Below are 19,665 nucleotides of genomic sequence, written 5' to 3' on the forward strand. Positions count from 1 at the left end.
AACAGTTCTAGTAGTTCCCTCCAGAGCAAGCAACAGTGCGTTCTCTTTATGAATAAACAAAGGAGTGGCACAGTGTGCCATTCAGTGCTTCCCAGCTTGACTGTACTGTTGACCTCCTCTGACTAATCACCTGTTCAGTTATGTGGAGGGTTCAACACACTAGAATAAGTAGATTTTAAAGGTCAAAGCTCAACATTACGCTGTTTCTTTAGATGTTACTGGATAGGACAAAGTTTACTTCTAAAACAAATTGAGTTTAAAGATGACTATTTTGATAAAGAACTGTGTACTGCTCTTTTACAGCACAAATATTGGCTTTGCATAACAGTATTTGGCCAGAGTTTCCCTGTGAAAACCCAAAAAACAAAATAAACTTTTTTACAGGGCACTGCTGGTCAAGTCAAGCTTGTCTGAAAAGAGTTTTTTCAAAAATTAGCCAGCTTGCTCACCTGCCTAACTATTTAACGTAATCTGATGAAAAGATCTGATGTAAGTGCTGTCATAACAGGTAACAGGAATTTAGAAAATTCAGGAATGTATTGTTTGAAGGTGAGTTGAAGGCACAGGTGTATGTCAATGATGGAATTGTGGTGGAGCTATATATTGCAACACTGGGTACACCTTGTATCTGCAGAATAAGCAATAAATGAGCAATAAAACAGGGAATTGTTTTTGATATCAGACAAAGTTTTTGAAAGTTTGCCCGAAAATAACAATGATGAAAGTTGTGTGGAACCCATAGAACGTTCTTCGCAGGTGACATTAATGATTACTTTATTGGAGTCACGTGATTGGCTGGACAGAGATGGCGGCTTAAGGTGTAGCTCCTGGCCCTACTTTGTCAAATAGTTTGTGTTATATGGTTCCAACTTCGATATTTTATCACTTTGTGTTTATTGGAGTTAACTAAAGTAGAATGGCAAACAAGAACAGAACCCAGCGCAGCGAGACGGACGCCATTGCAGAGGCATTGCTGGAAAAAAAGAAAAGCTACCTCAAACCACATTTTGTTCAGATCCAGTCTCAGATTAGGATTGACAGTGAAACTAAGTTAACTGCTATCCATGCTCAGCTTGCAACTCTGACTGCAAGCCTTGGCTCTATCAGATCTGAGGTGACCAACCTACAAACCACCGTGGAAAGCAACGCATGTACCCTTCACAGCCATGGCCACGCTTTTCAGGAGCTAGAGGTGAAGCTAGCAGACATGGAGGACAGAAGCCGAAGATGCAACATCTGTATCGTCGGGCTGAAAGAGGGTCTAGAAGGTGCTAATGCTATCCAGTATCTCTCGCGGCCCCTGCCTACGTGGTTCCCGAATCTAGCAGATGTTCATATAGAGATTATGAGAGCCCACCAAATTTACAGTGATAGCTTAAAGAAGACTACCTCTACTAATTGCACGTTGATTTTCAACGTGCTTTGCTACACAACCAGGCAGGCAATCCTACAGGCTGCGTGGAAATCCCCGCTCGTCATTCAGGGCCAGAAAATTTGCATCATCCCGGATTACAGCAACTTCACGGTCAAACGGCAGCCAGCCTTCTATCAAACCATGGACTCAGCACGAGTCAAGGGTCTGGATTTTTTCCTGCTTTATCTGGCAACACTGAAGATCTAAGTTGATGCCCAGTATAGAGTAATCACCTCCGTCGGGGACGCTGAGGACTGTGTGAACCGGGCTGTGCCCCGTCCTCCTTCTCCTGCAGCAAGGAGAGCCGACGCTTCAGATTCTGTCACGGAGGGCGCTGTGGACGAGGACCAGGACTGAAACAAATGCCTGATGAACATGGAGTGTTGGTTTGTCTTGTTCTCCTGATGTGTCTTGGTTTTATCGCACTGTTGTCTGCTGTCTGTTGTCGGATAAGATTACAGAGACTGTTTCTGAATCCAAGTATGTCAAACTAGCTTAATATGGCCTACTCTCCATAGGTTAGTTTCCTTTTCAAGTTGCTGTTTTGTGATTTAAAAAAAAAAAGGTATTTATGGGCTAGTGTTCCATTTCTGCTGCCCGGTATCCAATCTTGATCACAGTCCTTCTCTCCCTTCTGTATCACTGTCTCTTCTGTTATGGTTCTGTGTTTTACATGTTTTGTGTATTGAGGGACTTAACTTTGGATGCACTATTGAAAGGCAGTAGCAATATCCACATGTACAGTATATATAATAAATATTAGTTTTAATGTGGTACACACATTCATTTCTCTCTGCAAAACTATTGACATTACCATTAGCTGTTTTGTGTTTAGTGCTAATTGCCAACTATGCTAAAACGCTAAACTAAGATGGTAGGCTAAACATGGAAAACATTCTACTTGCTAAACATTAGCATGTTTACATTGTCATATTGTATATTACATAATGTTAGCATTTCATGCAAAGCAATGCTGTGCCTCATACAGCTGCTTGCATAGCTTTGTCACGTGAGTGGACTGAAAGGGGCTATTGATGGATGTCTACATGTGCAGTGATTAGGCTATCATATCCTAGTATGTAGTCAATTGAGTTTTGGTCTTTCAAGCTGTCTAGAGGGTTTCATCAGTTGTCCTAATAAAACCTCTCAGGTATGTATGGAATATCCATCAGGTAGTAACCTGTACAGGATATAGGTTCTTTATCTTGTTCTTAAGATCTTAAGGAACTGAATTTACTACTGGGAGCTATAGGTCAACCCTACTGTAGACTACAGGTCCCACTTGTTTGCCAGTATAAAGTAGTGTTAAATACTGAATGTCTGCAAGTTTTTCCTGCTAAATCGTTATACTTGACGTCAGTAATGAGGCAAACTCATGAGCTCTGCCAGGCTGGACACCACAAGACTACAGCTTTGTTTCTCACAGAATCTGCCCTCTGTTTAGACTCCTCAAATAGCTCTTTGTCCTCTTCGTTTTCAAGATGGAGGGTAAAAAGGCTACAATCCCAAAATATTCCCATCGTTTTTCTGCTAGGTTTTATAATTCATTACTATATGCTCTCTGTACTGAACAAAAACAGGTATTACAGTTTTTCTTGATTGCTTTGACCTGCTTAAAGACACTAGGACCCAATGGGTTTTCATCATCACTGTCTCAGCAGAGCAGAAGACACCTCTTGCAAATGTGTTAACCTTTTCTCATTGGATTGACACATTTACCCCACCGTTTTGCAGAACAGTTAACACGGATGTCATTCAAACTGTCCAAACTCCGTTATTTCCTTTATGGAAACCAAACAGAAACCATCTGTTTCTAACTATTAGAAACTACCTACATCAGTATGAAATCACTGAAGCACCTGTTGGACACTCTTTCACACAAATCTTCAATTAGCAATCAGTCTGCAGACCTTAAAAGGTGCAGTGTCTGTGTTGTTCTTTGTCAACATGGATGGAATAGGTCTGAAGCAGGTAAGAGTGAGAGGAAGAGGTAGATGGTCAGAGGAAGAGGAGTCTGAGTGTGAGGTGGAGGTATAGTTGAAAGGGCTCTTGTTTCGGCCAACTGTTTTTTATCACGTTATCAGTCATGGATTTTCACTGAGAGAGGCTGTACAAGGTGTTACTGAAACACTGTCGCATCCATGATCAGAATTTTTCGACAGGAAAACAGGTAATGTTGCTGTACAGGATATACAAAAATATATGCAGTGATATACTTTATTTAATTGTTCCCTCATTCCCGTTATGTATTCTTTATAGATTCCAAAGGCTACCATTCTCTGGTGGTAGAGGGAGAATATTTAGTGCTGAGCAGGAGGTAGCCATTGTGAACATGGTCGTGGCAAACAATTCAATTCAATTTTATTTATAGTATCAATTCATAACAAGAGTTATCTCAAGAGACACTATACAGATAGACCACACTCCAGAATTACAGGACACCACAGTTCTGGTAGTCTCCTCCAGAGCAAGCAACAGTGCGACAGTGCGAGGAAAAACTTCCTTTTAGGCAGAAACCGGTCAGACCCAGGCTCTTGTAGGCAGTATCTGACGGCCGGTTGGGGTTAGAATGAAGAGTGGCAAATAACAAAATAGAAAAAATTAGTAGTTGTAGCAGTTTTGTGTAGTAGTTCATGGCATAGCAGGACCTGTGCGGCATACAGGCACAGCAGACGTAGCTGGACGTAGCAGGCCTGCAGTGTAGTAGTTGAACATGGCTCACAGAACATGGAGCGGGACCAAGGCACAGCTGCTACCCTGATTTTGGAGCCTCTCTGATCCAAGGAACATGGGGAAAAAGAAATAAGGACTCCGGGAGAATGACTCCCCAGAGCTAGGTTAGTAACAAGCATTTCGGACATGGATGCACATAAATGAAAATAAAGATAGAGAGAGAGGAGCTCAGTGTATCAAAATAAGTCCCCAGCTGTCTAAAACTATTATTACAACAAAACCAAGAGACAAGGTAAGAGTCGGGCTAGAACTCTCCCCAACCGGATCGGACTGTATGCCAGCTCCCTTAGTTTTATTATATTCTTGATTATAGATAGATATAATCTGAAAACTATGTGACTAACTACTACTCCCTAACAAATTCGATTCTATACCTAACTAGTGTATCAAAATAAGTCCCCACTGTCTAAAACATTATTACAGCAAAACCAAGAGAGACAAGGTAAAGAGAGCTCCAGCCCGGTCAGGCTAGAACTCTCCCCAACCGGATCGGGCTGTATGCCAAGTCTCCCTTTAGTTTTATTATATTCTTGATTATATGATAGATAAATCTGAAAACTATGTGACTAACTACTACTCCCTAACAATATTCGGTTGTATGCCCTAACTAGTGTATCAAAATAAGTCCCCAGCTGTCTAAAACTATTATTACAGCAAAACCAAGAGAGACAAGGTAAGAGAGCCTCCAGCCCGGTCGGGCTAAACTCTCCCCAACCGGATCGGGCTGTATGCCAAGTCTCCCTTTAGTTTTATTATATTCTTGATTATATGATAGATAAATCTGAAAACTATGTGACTAACTACTACTCCCTAACAATATTCGATTCTCTGCCCTAACTATAAGCTTTATCAAAAAGGAAAGTCTTAAGCCTACTGTTAAATGTGGAGACGGTGTCCCGGACCCAAACTGGAACCTGGTTTCACAGGAGAGGAGCCTGATAGCTGAACGCTCTGGCTCCCGTTCTACTTTTAGAGACTCTAGGAACCACCAGTAACCCTACATTCTGGGAGCGTAGTGCTCTCGCAGGGTTGTAAGGTACTATGAGCTCTTTAAGATAAGATGGAGCCTGACCATGAAGAGCTTTGTAGGGGAGAAGAAGGATTTTCAATTCTATTCTAAATTTTACAGGAAGCCAATGCAGAGAAGCTAAAACAGGAGAAACGTGATCTCTTTTCCTGATTCCCGTCAGAACACGTGCCGCAGCATTCTGGATCAGCTGAAGAGTCCTTATGGACCTTTCCGAGCAGCCTGATAACAAAGAATTGCAGTAATCCAACCTAGAAGTAACAAATGCATGGACTAGTTTTTCTGCATCATTTTTAGACAGGATATTCCTGATTTTTGCAATATTACGTAGGTGAAAAAAGGCGATTCTTGAAATTTGCTTTAAGTGGGAATTAAAGGACATGTCCTGATCAAAGATGACTCCAAGATTCTTCACAGTGGTGCTGGAGGCCAGGGTGATGCCATCCAGAGTAACCATATCTTTGGATAATGCGTCACGGGGTGCTTGGGTCCGAGAGCAATAACTTCAGTTTTATCTGAGTTTACATTAGAAATTACAGGTCATCCAGGTTTTAATATCCTGAAGGCACGTTTGAACTGATAGTTTCATCCGGCTTGATTGATAGATATAACTGAGTATCACTCATAACAATGAAAGTTTATGGAGTGTTTCCATAAACTGCCTAAAGGAGCATATAAAGTGAACAGGATTGGACCGAGCACAGATCCTTGTGGGACTCCTGACTAAGAAAACAATGCCATAAGGCTCATGAAATCAGGGCAGTAGATTGCAGATCAGGGCACGTTTAGGAACATCAACAACGTGAGCGTGACCACCATTGACCACATCCATAGAAGGAACCATATGGCCATAACAAAGCTTATACAGTTCCATTTCATAGGAATCTGATGTTGTGAAGGAGGTCAGATGCCAATAGTGGAGGTAAAAACATTACTACAGTATACTGTAATGCCTTTCATACCATGCAGTTAGAGTCAACTGGAGTCCTTTTCATTGTAATTTTACTTTTTTTCTAAATTAGAGAATAATGGAGCTTGCAGCTGAGGTTGCCATCATGTCTTCATTCATGTTGATGAAGCGGCTTCAATCTCCTAAAGTGAGGGAACGTGGAAAGAACATCTTTGGTACGAGCCACTATCACAGTTCCAGGACAGAGGGGCAACAACATAACCACACCAATATGGTTTCCTATGCCATATTCTTACAATTGACCCATACAACATCGAAGCCAGGTAACATTCCTGGATGCACTTCATGACAGGCTGATCCCACCTGATCCCACAGAGGGCTGTGGAGGCTTGCATTCCCTCTTCATCATTATCTAGGACAATGGGCTCTCGCCTTGTCAATATGTGGTTGGCATTACACCCTTGGATGATGATGCAGTTCCTTCCAGCATATAGCCCATTTTTGGAACCCATAGAGAAGTTCTTTAGGGTTATGATCATCTTCCCTATGAGCAGTTGCCCTTGCTGAATGCAAAAACTGCTGCTGCCCACAGAAATAGGTGCAGAGAAATGTAAACTTTGATAGGCATGCAAGCAGTTCTCCCTGGTGTATTGCAAGAGAGGATATTGAATGTGACGTGGATGAGGCCATGTGGCCCCATTGTCAAGACAGAAGAGACCGAGTATCAAAAGTGGCTATTTTTTTAACTCTACAGTACTATGTAAGTGTTTATTTTGGTTTACATGTATTTTGTGTAATATTTACAGTATTTATTTCTCGCCAGAGTTTGAAAATAAGGATCAAAGGAATCAATATTGAATGAAAGCATTTCTGATTCTGGATCAAATTCTTTGCAAAAGCCAAATTTACAACAAATGGCACTGGCTGAAACTACGGAGAGTAATAGGCTTCAATGACAAGCAATGGTGCACTGATTCACACGGAGTGCTGTATTTTGTATTTTCTGTCTACTGTGTTATGGTTGATTGGAAGAGCTCATACACTTTTGCAAGTTGTGGTGTTTGAAGGCAAAATAGCAAACAAAATGGTTCATTTTGACTATGAGTGCCACTGTTTCGGCCATGTTGTTAACGGTTTGTGAAATGTGGAGTTTGAGTTGACTGCTATCAAAGCAATCAAGAAAAACTGTAAAACACTGCAGGAATAAAAATGAAGCTCTCCGTTTTTCTAAGTTAGGGTTAGGGTATTTTTCTTCTCTCTTTTCTGTCAGGTGTAATTGAAACCAGAATTCGCAGCGTGCTACCTTTTACAGTAAAATTGATGCATTTTGCTTCATAGCTAATGTGTGAATTTTTGGAACCACAGACTTTTTCAGAGTATGCAACATTTCAAACAGCCAATCTACACTGCCACTGCACTTGGTGGTGTGTGTGTGTGTGTGTGTGTGTGTGTGTGTGTGTGGTGTGTGTGTTTGGTGTGTGTGTGTGTGGTGTGTGTGTGTGTGGTGTGTGTGTGTGTGTGTGTGTGTGTGTGACGCTGTCCTGTTTGACGACTGCTGATCAAATAGCTAATGTGATACAGAGGTTGTTTGTTGAAAGATATGTAGGTGGAGTGTGGAAGGTTCTCCCCAAACAGTGTCTGGAGATAACTCTATGATCTGATACTATAAACTGAAGTGGGAAAGATATCAGTTTTCTGGACTCTGGGTTTGGTTGTATAGTGTTGTCTTTATTGAGTTATTATCATCTCCCAAATCTATTCCTCTTAAATGTCCTCATATATAATTAGAAAGCAAGTTTTAAGGATTGAAAAGGTGACAACATTGTCTGGGACAGGATGTTGAGAGAATTAGAGAGAAGAGGAGGAAGAGAAAGACAGCTACGTAACCTTTGTTGCAGTTGCCGCAGGGCTGCTACATGCTGTGGGAACCCCAACTAATCTAATAAGGCCTTAGTCACACGCACACACACACACACATAGTACGTGTTGTCATGCAGAGGGGATCCACCCACACATGTAGTCATACTGTACATGTCCTATTGTGCCTTTATGTAGACAGAGAATAACTAGATAAACACATTTCTGTGTACTCGGTTTACGTTTTGGGTTTCACAAAGTATCATTAACACAATGCATGATTTATGCACACACACACACACATGCTGCACACACAAACTCAGTCAAGGTATTATCTTTTTTGTATTCATAGATAGAATTATCAAGTCTTTGTCAATCACTAAATCTTTAACAGAATTATTTAATAATCTAATAATTACTAATGTAAGGTATATGGGACATAATTACATATACCTTACGTTATTAACTATATGCGTTTCCATTCACTTCACTTTTGTGTAAGTTTTTTTGTTTGTTTTTGTTTTTAAAGTCTTTTTTACTACAAACATGCACGCATCAAGATGCCTCAAACTTCAACTATTTCACAGTAAATCAAGAAAAAAATGTTCAAATCTTGTTTGCCCCATACAAAAGTGGTGGCATTAGCACTGAGAACAGGCGTCCATCCTGCTTCTGTTAGCTGGGGTTACACACCCATGTGGGGCCCAAAGGCTCTTTTGCTGATGGCCAAAAACTTCCCACATACAGCAAAATAAGAAGAAAAGAGAAAATACAAGCAGGGGTAGGGTCTCGGCAGAGACACCACCACAGTGAAAGCGGCCTGTAGCTTCACTTCTGGTTGATATGGAGAAATTCAATTATTACAATATTCTTGACCCAAATACATCAATGGCGATATTGCGTGATATTGTAGGGTTGACTTTTGCTTTCACAAAAATGTACACAATAGATTTCAGATAAATAATCAGCAATAATGTGATATAATGACTAATGGGTAAAGGCAAATAACAGAACAGCTGGAAGAGTCTGGTAAATTCAGAAAGTATATCACTTCCTCTTGTGTCATATTACGATATCCAAATGTAAGACAACATGTAGTCTCATATATCAATCTCGATATCATATTATATATTGCTCATCCCTAATCACCACCGGCTGTGGCTCAGTGTTAGAGCGGTTGCCTCCAATCGGAAGTTGGTGGTTCAATCCTGGCCCTGCGTCCCCTCGAAGGGTCCTTGGGCAAGACACTGAACCCTGAGTTGCCCCGGTACTGCGCATCGGAGTGTGAATGTTGTGGTGTGTTTTCTGATGAGCAGTGTGGCACCTTGTATGGCAGCCTCGGCCACAGTGATAATGTGTTGAATGGTGAAGTATCCTGTATGATGTAAAAGCGCTTTAAGTATTTGTTAAACTAGAAATGCGCTATATAAATACAGCTTATTTCCATTTACTCTCCATCCTACCCACTGTAAACTGCATGCCCGCCTCAGTTCCTCCTACAGTTCCTTGCTTAAGCTAGCAGGCAAAGTTAGGTGACAATTCAAGTTGCCAGGGCAGAGTTATGAATGTGGTCACCCTGTACAGATTGCATTCACACCTGCTCCTATCTCAATGCGATCCAGACCACCTCAAATTTGCCTGGCTAATCCAATCCCAGCACGCATACCAGGTGTAAGTGTGGCATTGGCGTCAGCATACATAGAGATCACATTTTGCCTTCTTTCAGTCATTTTCTAAGACTGGGGATCAAATTGGGGATCAAATTGGGGTTTTTTCTCATTCATTTATTAGGAATCTGTGTCAGATCTAAATTCTGCTGTGTTATATTTAACACAGTTCAGTTTGGGAGATGAGTGCCATAGAGATCTACAATGCTGTGGAGATGATAATGTGCCATGTGTTGCATACATAATTAAAGGAAGCAAATGTCAGGCGCTTGGCTGTGGTGCCATGACCACAGAGTTCTGATAAATTCCTTCTAAAGACTGCGGCTTATCCTGCTGTAAGTGACACTGGTGTTAGATTGCAAACTGACAGTCAGCTGCCAAACATACTTTCTGTGTGTTGTTGGTCTGTGTGGCGCTGCTGAGCTGGAGTAATTAGGGGGTTTAAGCTGTCTGTCTGTGCTGTGGGTTGACACAATTTGTTTACCATGCGATCTTTCTATTTGGACGGCATGGTATCCCTCTGTGGTCAATAGAGTTGTCTCTTATGTGTTTAATGTGGCATCCACATATCCTGTAAAGAGGAAAAAGAAAAATATAACATATTAGGACTTAAAATATTATAATACAGTAATGTAACATAATATTCACATTCAAACCCATACATTTTGTGGTATGAAATATTGCAACAAGGATCAGACTTATGGTAAACTTTTGCAGGATCATTTTGTTTCACCTTTCTCTGAAATGTTTTTTTCAACAAGAGTAGTGTAAAAAGATGGATGTCAGAGGCTCCGAGGGCACCTAAGTTTAAGTTTAGAGAAGAGGAAGTTCTAGAAGTAGTTTGTTAAGGAAACGAAAGCAACAGACAAACTGAGAGTTGGCAAAAAGATGTTTTTTTGTGTGCGTCAGAGAAAAAAACACACTTCTTCATGTTCAGCGGCCTTTCTCTCTCCCTCTCTCTTTTAGACACACTTTGTTTTTCTCTCTCCCATTCCAATGAAGCACAGAGATATATTAATAGAGCCCTTAGCCCGCCTGTGTTGTGTGCGGCTTATATTTAGCTTTGTGGGGTCTGGGCCCCGGCCTAGCTGCTAGTTAATGTGGGAAGACATTTTACAGATGGAGAAGGATGCTGGCTTCTCACTGCATTGATCTCCGATATCTGTGAGTGTGTTGTGTGTGTGTGCTGTGTGTGTCTGTGTGTGTCTGTGTGTCTGTGTGTTGTTGGTGTGTGTGTGTTGTGTTTTGACATTTATTAGGTTGGTTTTGTAAAGGCTGTTTAACTGTTGCTTTAATGCACTAACTTACAATGTCTGTGTGTTTTTCCCAGAGCTGATGAGCAAGACCTCTCTAGAGACCAAAGCTGGATCTGATGGACGAAGTGTCCTACCTTAAACTGAAGCTGGTCGCATGGAGGAGCCACAAACCAACACGCACCCACAAAGTCCTGTGAACACAGAGCAGAACAAAGCCGAGGTATGGAAGTCAACAAACCTGTGTGTTTTACAGAGCAAATGGTGCTCAAATTATTCAACACTAGCAGAGCTGCTATGTCTTTGATCCAGGATTAATAACTAAATGCTGCTTGTTGTTAAGTTGCTAGGCAGAGGTCCCTGCTGTATTTGCCTGAATTAAAGGTTTAACATATGTATGTTGAACAAAATGCAGGTTAACCAAAATCATTTTAAAAGGTTTCTTCTTTCTGGATTCTTCTACATAAAATTATTTTTCCCATCAGTCACTTACAAATATATATTGAGATAGGGTCCAGGTTACGCTTTAAATTATTTTGCTCATATAATGCAAATAGTAATGGATTGCATTTCTAGTCGACAAAAATGAAGAACACAACAACATACATTCTAAATAATAGTAAAACAATCAAAAACTTATAGAAAGCTAATTATGGCTTATTATCTGTTATAGTTGTAATCATAAAAGGAGAGTGAGAGGTGAGGAGCGAGTGTCAGAGTGCTGAAAACTCAATTCGATAACTCCACCCCACAGATTCTTCTCATTTTCTAAATTGTAGTTTTCCTCTTCAACAATGCTGATTCAAGTGACATTACTTGGCATTGTTGACTTCACACAGCTGTCAGTTCACACAGTGATGTCACTCACTTTCTTGCACCAATCACAATTCAGCAACGTTTAAATTGAGTCTGATGAAAGTTGTGGGGTTGTTATGTTTAGTTTCCACTGTCAGTCAAATCTGATCAAACCACACCCACACATCCGTCTTAACCAGATTAGCTGAGTTTATGAGTGTGTAACCCTTAATACATTTTAACATTGTCGCTTATTTAATCATGAATATTTAATGTTGCCAAGAAATATTTTGTCAAGTTTTTCTAAGGCTTCAAGAAAATGAAACTGTCACAAAAAGTAAAATTAACATAGCATCAGGTTCATATGTTGATACGTCAAAATAAAATAAAACCTGCTGACGAACGGGCCTATCGGCTTGTCGTAAGTTGAGTAATTTGGTAGATTGGATGTAAGCCAAGTTCTCGTCCAACCACAAAAGGCTGCCCTGCCCATCCACCATGTTGCCATTCTCCATGCGCAGTTCACTACCAGTAGCTCCAATTTCCACGTATAGTTTTCTCTCTGCGGGGATAGTTTCCTTAAGAAGATGCACAAGGGGAGCTTCTGATCTGTGGGGGACATTGAGAAAGAACGGCTCGACCCCAGAGTCAGAGTCTGAAACTGGGGGATCAAAACTGTACTCATGGCATGGTCTGCATCAGGTGACCACTGAAATGGAACTTTGGGGGACTAAATCTTTTATGAAACCCTGAAACTGATTTCGTTAATAGGGTGTGTGCACTCCGTCCAGCCTTAATCTTTTGGGTCAGCCGACACCAGCCATCGCTCGATATGAACCCGAGGAAGGGAACCTTCACATACGATTTGTCTCCTTATGGCCTTGGACATGGGAACGTGTTCAGCGGGGGACTTGGAAAAAATCAAAATGTAGCAAGATAAATGAAGACAAATGGTTCAAAAAGTCTCTTAACACATTGTTAACCATTGCTTGAAAAACAGCTGGGGAATTGGTGAATCGAACGGCGTAACAAGTATTCAAAATGACCCAGCGAGTGTTGATGCCGTCTTCCACTCGTCACCCTGCCACATCCGACGAGATGGTAAGTGGGGGTTGGGAGTCAAGGTTTGAAAAAAACGTGCCACCCTGAAGGCGTTCAAAGGCAGAATCAAGTGACGAGGGGTTATTTATTCTTATTCTTTCAGAGACAACAAGGGAGCCGAGAATCACCAATGTATGTTTCCATAGCCTCCCTTTCTAGTTGGGAAGAGTTTTTATAATTGTGGATAACGGGAGAGACAGAGTTTGGACAGTAATGTAGCTGGGATTAATAGACGGGAGCCTTGGGTTCTGAATCGAAGCCGCTAGTGGACCCACACTTACTAATGAGGCCTTATGGCAAACACGACATTTTCCGAGGAAGCGTGAGCCTCCATAGTGCAGGCACTCACCCACCTGAATGCGTTGAAGTTGCTCTCGGTGGACAGCATAGCATGGCCCAGTGTATAGGCTACTCCTGCTCCCGCAGAGGAGACTGAGTGGCGTGAAGCCGTTCCAGCAGAGAAGAGGTACAGTAGTTTGGATTGAGTGACTGCCTTTTTCCTTCTTTCTCTCCTGCACCTATTGTCAGTTTTAATTGCAAGGGAAACAAGACAATACAGGTTGTGTGTCATCACCGGTAGCTAGTCATCCTGACAGAATCATTCAAACCATAAAAAAGCTCCTTATACAGCTACTTGTTCCATTTAGAATCTGCCGCCAGAACCCAATAGAATACTACGCCATGCTGTCTGTACCCTGCCTCAGGTTCAGTAGTCCTCTTGAGGCATTCCCAGCTATTCTGGATGATCAAAAACAGTTTTTAATTGAGGAAACTTGCTTTTAGTTGCATACAGCCTCCGCCCAAACAAGCGCTCTTCCCCTCAGTAACCCAGTGCGTAATGGACCTAGAGGATTCCATGGCAAAAGACAGAGGCTTTTGTTGAAAACCGACCCTTGGAGCAGGAATCCATAGCACTTGTTTAATCCTCTGGTGAAGGTTTCCGCGAGGTACTGAAGTCCCCGGGAAACGGACAACGCCTTCTCCAGGGTAACAGATTGAGGGACAGGAAGGAGTAGAATGGCGGAGAACTGAGAACTCAGAGTTCAGTTAAAATGTGAATTTATGAACAGTCAGTACTTAGATGAACATGAATGTAGAGTCAGGCAGAATAGCTCCCCGGACAGGACCAAAGCTCGAGGCGGGCAGACATTAAGAGTCCAAGGCTGGACTGAGGCCCGAGGCGGGCAGGCAGAGGAGAGTCACTTTGACTCACAGAGAATCCAATTGTGGCAATCAAGGACAGAGTGCGTTGAGCTGGTAGCACAGCAGGTACAGCAGGTCTAGAGCAGAATCTAGACACAGGAACAAATGTTAATACGAGCACAAGAACACAGAATATTACTAAGATTTAGCAAAGAACACTGAGCAAAGTAACCACATTAGTTCTGACGATCTGGCGCGATTAGGTGATCAACCCGGGTATATGTACTGCTGAGGTGAATCATGAATGCGCTGCATCTGTGCAGGTAACTGTGTGCAGTGAACGGCCACGCCCCTAAGACTAGTTCTCATAGCCATGCCACTTGCCACTTCCGGTGGAGAAAAAAAAACACAGACCGAAACAAAGGGGAAAAGGGGAGAGAACAACACACAGGACGTGGAAGAACAGCTAACCCATAAAACCCAACACACCACGTGCACACCACTTTGTTGAGCAGTTTTGCTTGTCTTTACTAGTTTTTTGATTGGACTTTGTTCATTGTGCACGAGCTGCACCACAAAACTTTGTGGTTGTGTGTGTGTGTGTGTGTGTGTGTGTGTGTGTGTGTGTGTGTTGTTCTGTGTGGTTGTGTGTGTGTGTGTGTGTGTGTGGTGTGTGTGTGTGTGTGAAGCTATCGCAAGGCATCCAGCACCCCTGGCGACATTTGATTGAATAAACACGATGAAGCATTTTTGAACATGGCAGAGACCCATGTTTTGACACACGATGGAATGATGAGCATCCTTGAGGTGGGACAACGATGATACAAGGCATCGTGGAGGGAGATAAGCAACAAAAATGGTGGACATAGGAAGAGACTAAAATGAGACGGAACTGATGACATGACAGTAAGCACGGGGAGGAAATGATAGTGGTAGTCAAGAGAACATACACCCGTGACATGACTAGCAATGGGGGGGGGAAGGAAGGCGTGGGGGATGTATGGGCGGCAAAGAGAGGGAGAAGCAACAAAAGAAATGTGGAGTGGGGAACATAGGGTTCTGGTCTATGGTAAAAAAAAATGCAGACGAATGACAACGAAACAGGATAACAGCAAATCCTGTCCGGACGTTATGGGTGTGGATCAAGTTTTGGGTCAAATGCAACACGTTGTATAGGTGGTTGAAAGTGAGGCATCTAACTCGTAAGCTAACGTACCGATCTTGCGGTGTGGCAAAAAGATAATCGGTAAGACTTATACTGGATCCTTAAAGAAAGATATAATCATGAATCAGTGCGAAATATCTGGTGGCGAACAAGATAACACCATCGGGTTGTCGACTAAGTGGGAATGGAGTGGTTTACACTGTGGTTTTCACAAATGAAAATGTACAAGGAAAATGAGGTTTTGGCTACCACAAAGATTCCAGGCACCCCAGGAATTAATTAAGAGTTAGAATCGAAACTGAAAAAAATAACACCACCCCCTCTCCTGTCAGTGGCTTGTGCGAATCATTGGCAATATGGTAGCTTGGATTTGATGGCGACATTGAGAGAAGACCATTGGAGCAGGGAAACACAGAAAGCGCTTGAACCAGAAGGAATGAAGGAACTTCCCTGGTCTGAACATTATCGAGAAACAAGGCAATTTCAAGCAGTGTGAAGGCACAAACAAGAAAAGCAGTAGAACTGAACAGAATGGATCTAAGAAATGGGTGTTGGTACCTCAAATTGGCTGACATAGATGTCCTCTCGCAGCCGGTATTGCACTATAAATGTACCTTTGGTTCACTGTGCGTAACAGCATGTCATACCGCATGCTGCAAGACAGTCCAAATACACATTGCGTTGTAAACCAAGAAGAAACAAGGACCAGCCTAGCCTTAATGACATGACCTCCCAATGGCATCACCCTTCGAATAGTGAAGGAAAATGCTTATAAAACAACTGTTCAAAAAGAAATGGACATGACGGTGTACAGGACATCTCCAGCATTTAACACGTTTGTGCCTTCCGTCCGCGACTGGGACAAGACTGACACATAGCACGAGGGACGCATGTCCGACACCACGCCCCTAAGGTCGTTCCTGGGAAGCGGAGAAAGAATCTATGTAAGAGTTTGGCTGTGTCCGTGTGATTCAGCGGAGACTTATTAATTCATAACACACATAGTGTCCCTCCGGGAAAGGACGCAAAGGACCAGAGAAAGCGTGGTCTTATTAAAACGACCGCATGGTGGGCATGTGGCTCTTGTAATTAGGTCGTGACAGGTGCAGACGCCCATGGTGGAAAGGCAGTGAGTGGGGCGGACACACGATCCCCTTGGAATCATTATCAACCGACCGCCCCGAGGGTCGTAATTGTTTTGTTGAGTCCTGGGCGTATGAGTGTTCTAGGCGTAGTATGAACAAATCTTGATCACGATAACTGAAGTGGTGACGAGGACGACAGGTTTCAATTATTTAAATTAAGTATCCTGGAAAACGCAAACAACAAAAATGTATTGGGCAGGCGGAAGACAAAGGTGGAAGGTGCGGTGAGTAATGGCCCTAACCAAACTGGAAGGTATCTAGCCAGTAAACCCGCGTATTGGAACGGCAAGGCCGCTACTGAGTGTCGTCACTTGAATTGACAGACCAACAACCATACGATCATCTTGTGGACTTAGATAGAGACACAGTTATGTGACATCACAAGGGGAACACAATTGCTATACGTGTTGGCCCGTCGGGAAAAAACCCCGGTGTAAACGAATATAAGAGGGCCAAAAATTAATAAACAATGACTAGCATCAAATAGGCTAAAGAAATTAGACAAAGGGAGACAGTGGATTGAAAGGATGCTGGAAGCATCACGACCGAGATCGAAGACATTTTCTGTTCTCCGGCTCATTGAGATTAATGTGGTATAAACTGTAGAGCTGGATTGGTACATTCAGGCTAATAACAACCTCGGTGCGAGGACGGGACCTTTGGTGACCGGGAAAGGGGTGGATACCGACAACTAGAGAATCCGGCGGGATAGGATGTCGACAGTGCCTCCAGCAATTCACTTGTATCAAAAGTGAACAATTGGAGGGGAGCACGTATGCGGAAGTACGACTATTACTTGTTTGCTCATGAGGTGCAGTCGAACACACAGGCCGGTGGGGCAACTTATCTGCAATGTTCTGTGAAAAAAACTATAGAGGCTTAGTATCTCGAAGTGGTGTAGTACTGGAAATCACTGGACAGATCGGGGTCTGCAAGGCATGAGGAGAGGCGTCCACCACTAAACAGTGCTCCACAGACCAGTCGTGACCTGCGTTTGGTTGTCCAACAGCGCGGTGTTTTGAATCATTAAGGCATTAGTGTGTAGTAATGAGATACGTGTGTTCGGTAGGTGGCGATAATCACATGCAGGGATAACCTGCACACAAGGAGTCAAACAACTTAGTCCGAATGTACATAACGGTAAATAGATTACAATGGCAACGTGGACAGCGGGTCTACATGTTTTTGTTAGCCAAAGGGTAGTGTGTGGTTTTAGGTGTGAACGTGGGGGTAGATGTTTTAAGGGGCAGCTGCAACGATCTCCGGTGCGTGGCTGGCTGAGTGGGCAATGAGTGGACAAGCTTAATGCAGATCACTGGGAGAATTGGCGCTCAACAGGCGTTCAATCGTGAAGAAACCGCATGCAAGTAATCCAACGACTCAACGACACAAAGCATCGGACTATTATGAAATGGTGAGGGAAAGCGAATGAGCTGCAGAATTAAGATTAAGAAAACAGCTGTAAACACACAAGAAAACAAGGTTTGAGTGACCCTGTAGATATTTGTTGTTAGGTGTAGAGCTAGGCTGTCTGAAAACACAATTTCTACAAGTAAATACGCATGTGGCGCGTCAAAAAAAAGCACTATGTGCTGGTGTATCAAAATTGGGCGTGGACGTCCATACGCTGCAATAGTCTTGTGATCACAGGTCATTTCAGGAGTGGTGGAAATACATCTATAATGGACATCGTACTCTTAGATCCGTTTCGCGGGTGGTGTCTGCGCGTCTCGTGCTGGGAGATAATAAAAAGATTAATCCAGATGAAGTGTGCTCCCCAAACCGATACAACAATAGTATGGGGGAATTGGAATTTTTTTCCTACCCTCGGACAAACAGGTCGCGGGCGAACATAAGGACGGGATTATTGTAGGGAAGGAATTGCAAGATGAAGATGTGGAGCCTTGGTCTTAATTTTTAAAGCATGTAGTTAAAGTAAATCAGTTGTCACGTTAGTGAGACCTTGAGGGCCCAACCACTGAGTGTGACCGTGTTAGGTTGTAGGTTCAAGTGCGATGATGGGGGTATGGGGGTTGATGTGAGTGCTTCCTTCAGGGAATGGGTGCTATGCAAGATAAAAATTATTAAACTAAAACCTACGGTAATTAAATAGAACCGAAACAGGTGAATCGCGTTAAGGCAACATAGTGGGAGATAAAGCGATAGGGGGCGCCAAGGGCAAGGATAGATGAATATATTGGGGGAGATTACAAGTAAACACAGATAAACAAATCAATCCAATAATGGACGAATTTGGACAAAAACATGCAGTTCTTACTCAATCCCGTTGGCTATTGGTTTACGTTGGTTGGCGCCAAATATAGTGCACGGATTGGTGATACATCGATAGGCCTTCTGTATAATAAGTATATTGGCCGTATAGTTAATAAGGTGAATGCTAGTGTGACAGGTGGGTTCTGAGTTCAGTGGTGTTGTATGTTTGTAGGTGTGTGGACGCATTGAGACGGTGACTGTTGGTAGTATGGTCTCCGGTTAGCCTTACCAGTTAGTTAATGTAATGCTTAGGGAGTTAAAAAGGTACGGTTATTAGAGGTGTGGGGCCTATCTTACTACGCACGGAAATGACGCAAAATGTTTCACGAAAGGTGTGCAAAATAAGGTTTGTAAGGGTGTGAAAAGGGATGTCTGAAAAGAACTGATAGAAGATTTGTTAGCGTCATATGTGAGAGTTTTGGCAGGTTCCGAAACGTACATAGACCTTGAGATAGTGAGGGGGAAGCAGGACAGATGATACCCAGAACTCCAGGGACAAGATGTTAACGAAATAATAGTGTATCGTGCAATCCTCTCTACGTTCTCCTGCCGTCAAGAACGTGCGACCGTACAAGAAATCAATCAGGGTATTGGTTCTCGCCATGAGTGGGCGTGACAACCGTCACTACTCATTTCATTGCCGGGGACTGCGCTTTCGCGTCCATGCTGCTCCATCACCTCCCAGTGGTGAATGGTAAAGTCATCGGGGAATCAGTGAAAGCTTCAGTAGGCAGATGGGCGGTTTCAGGAGGGAAAAGGGGCAGACAACTTACGTATCTCTGGAAAAACGGAGCGTCTTGAGGAGTGAAAGGTAGAGGCACCAACAGCAGGCTGAAGACCAACCGATAGGCACGCAGAGCCACCATGCCAGAGGAACGGCACCTCAGTTGGGGTTAAGCCAGCTCAGACCTGCTTCCGTTGGCTCTGATGGCACAACGGATGCACAGAGGGAGACCAGACTCGATACATAAAGGAGGGGGCGACTTGGGGATGAACTCATCTTTCCCACCTGTCTGCCCACACTCATTTCTGTGACTCTTCTTCTCTTCTCCTTATTTAACTGCACTGAATCCACATCAGCGCAGGCCGGGAATAGGTGATAAATGTGTTCCCAGAATTACACGAACAGAAAACTCTTGTGTACACTATGGGTCTGCCCATACAGTTAGTCGGTGTGGCAA

At 42.9% G+C, this 19,665-nt stretch overlaps 1 protein-coding gene across 21 annotated transcripts in view; it reads left to right on the top strand.

The window, feature by feature from the left end:
• The window catches only part of ppfibp2b (PPFIA binding protein 2b), a 142,418-nt gene that overhangs the window by 73,131 nt on the left and 49,622 nt on the right, over nt 1-19,665 (top strand). The window contains exon 4 of one of the 21 annotated variants that reach the window (XM_032523309.1): nt 10,938-11,084. The exons of the other annotated variants lie outside the window; for them this stretch is intronic. Coding sequence (XP_032379200.1) covers nt 11,019-11,084 — 66 coding nt within the window. The 5' untranslated portion in view covers nt 10,938-11,018. The remainder of the gene's footprint in view (nt 1-10,937; nt 11,085-19,665) is intronic. 21 annotated transcript variants of the gene reach the window in all.

This window comes from Etheostoma spectabile, chromosome 8 (genome assembly GCF_008692095.1).
Source record: "Etheostoma spectabile isolate EspeVRDwgs_2016 chromosome 8, UIUC_Espe_1.0, whole genome shotgun sequence".
NCBI classification, from domain to species: domain Eukaryota; kingdom Metazoa; phylum Chordata; class Actinopteri; order Perciformes; family Percidae; genus Etheostoma; species Etheostoma spectabile.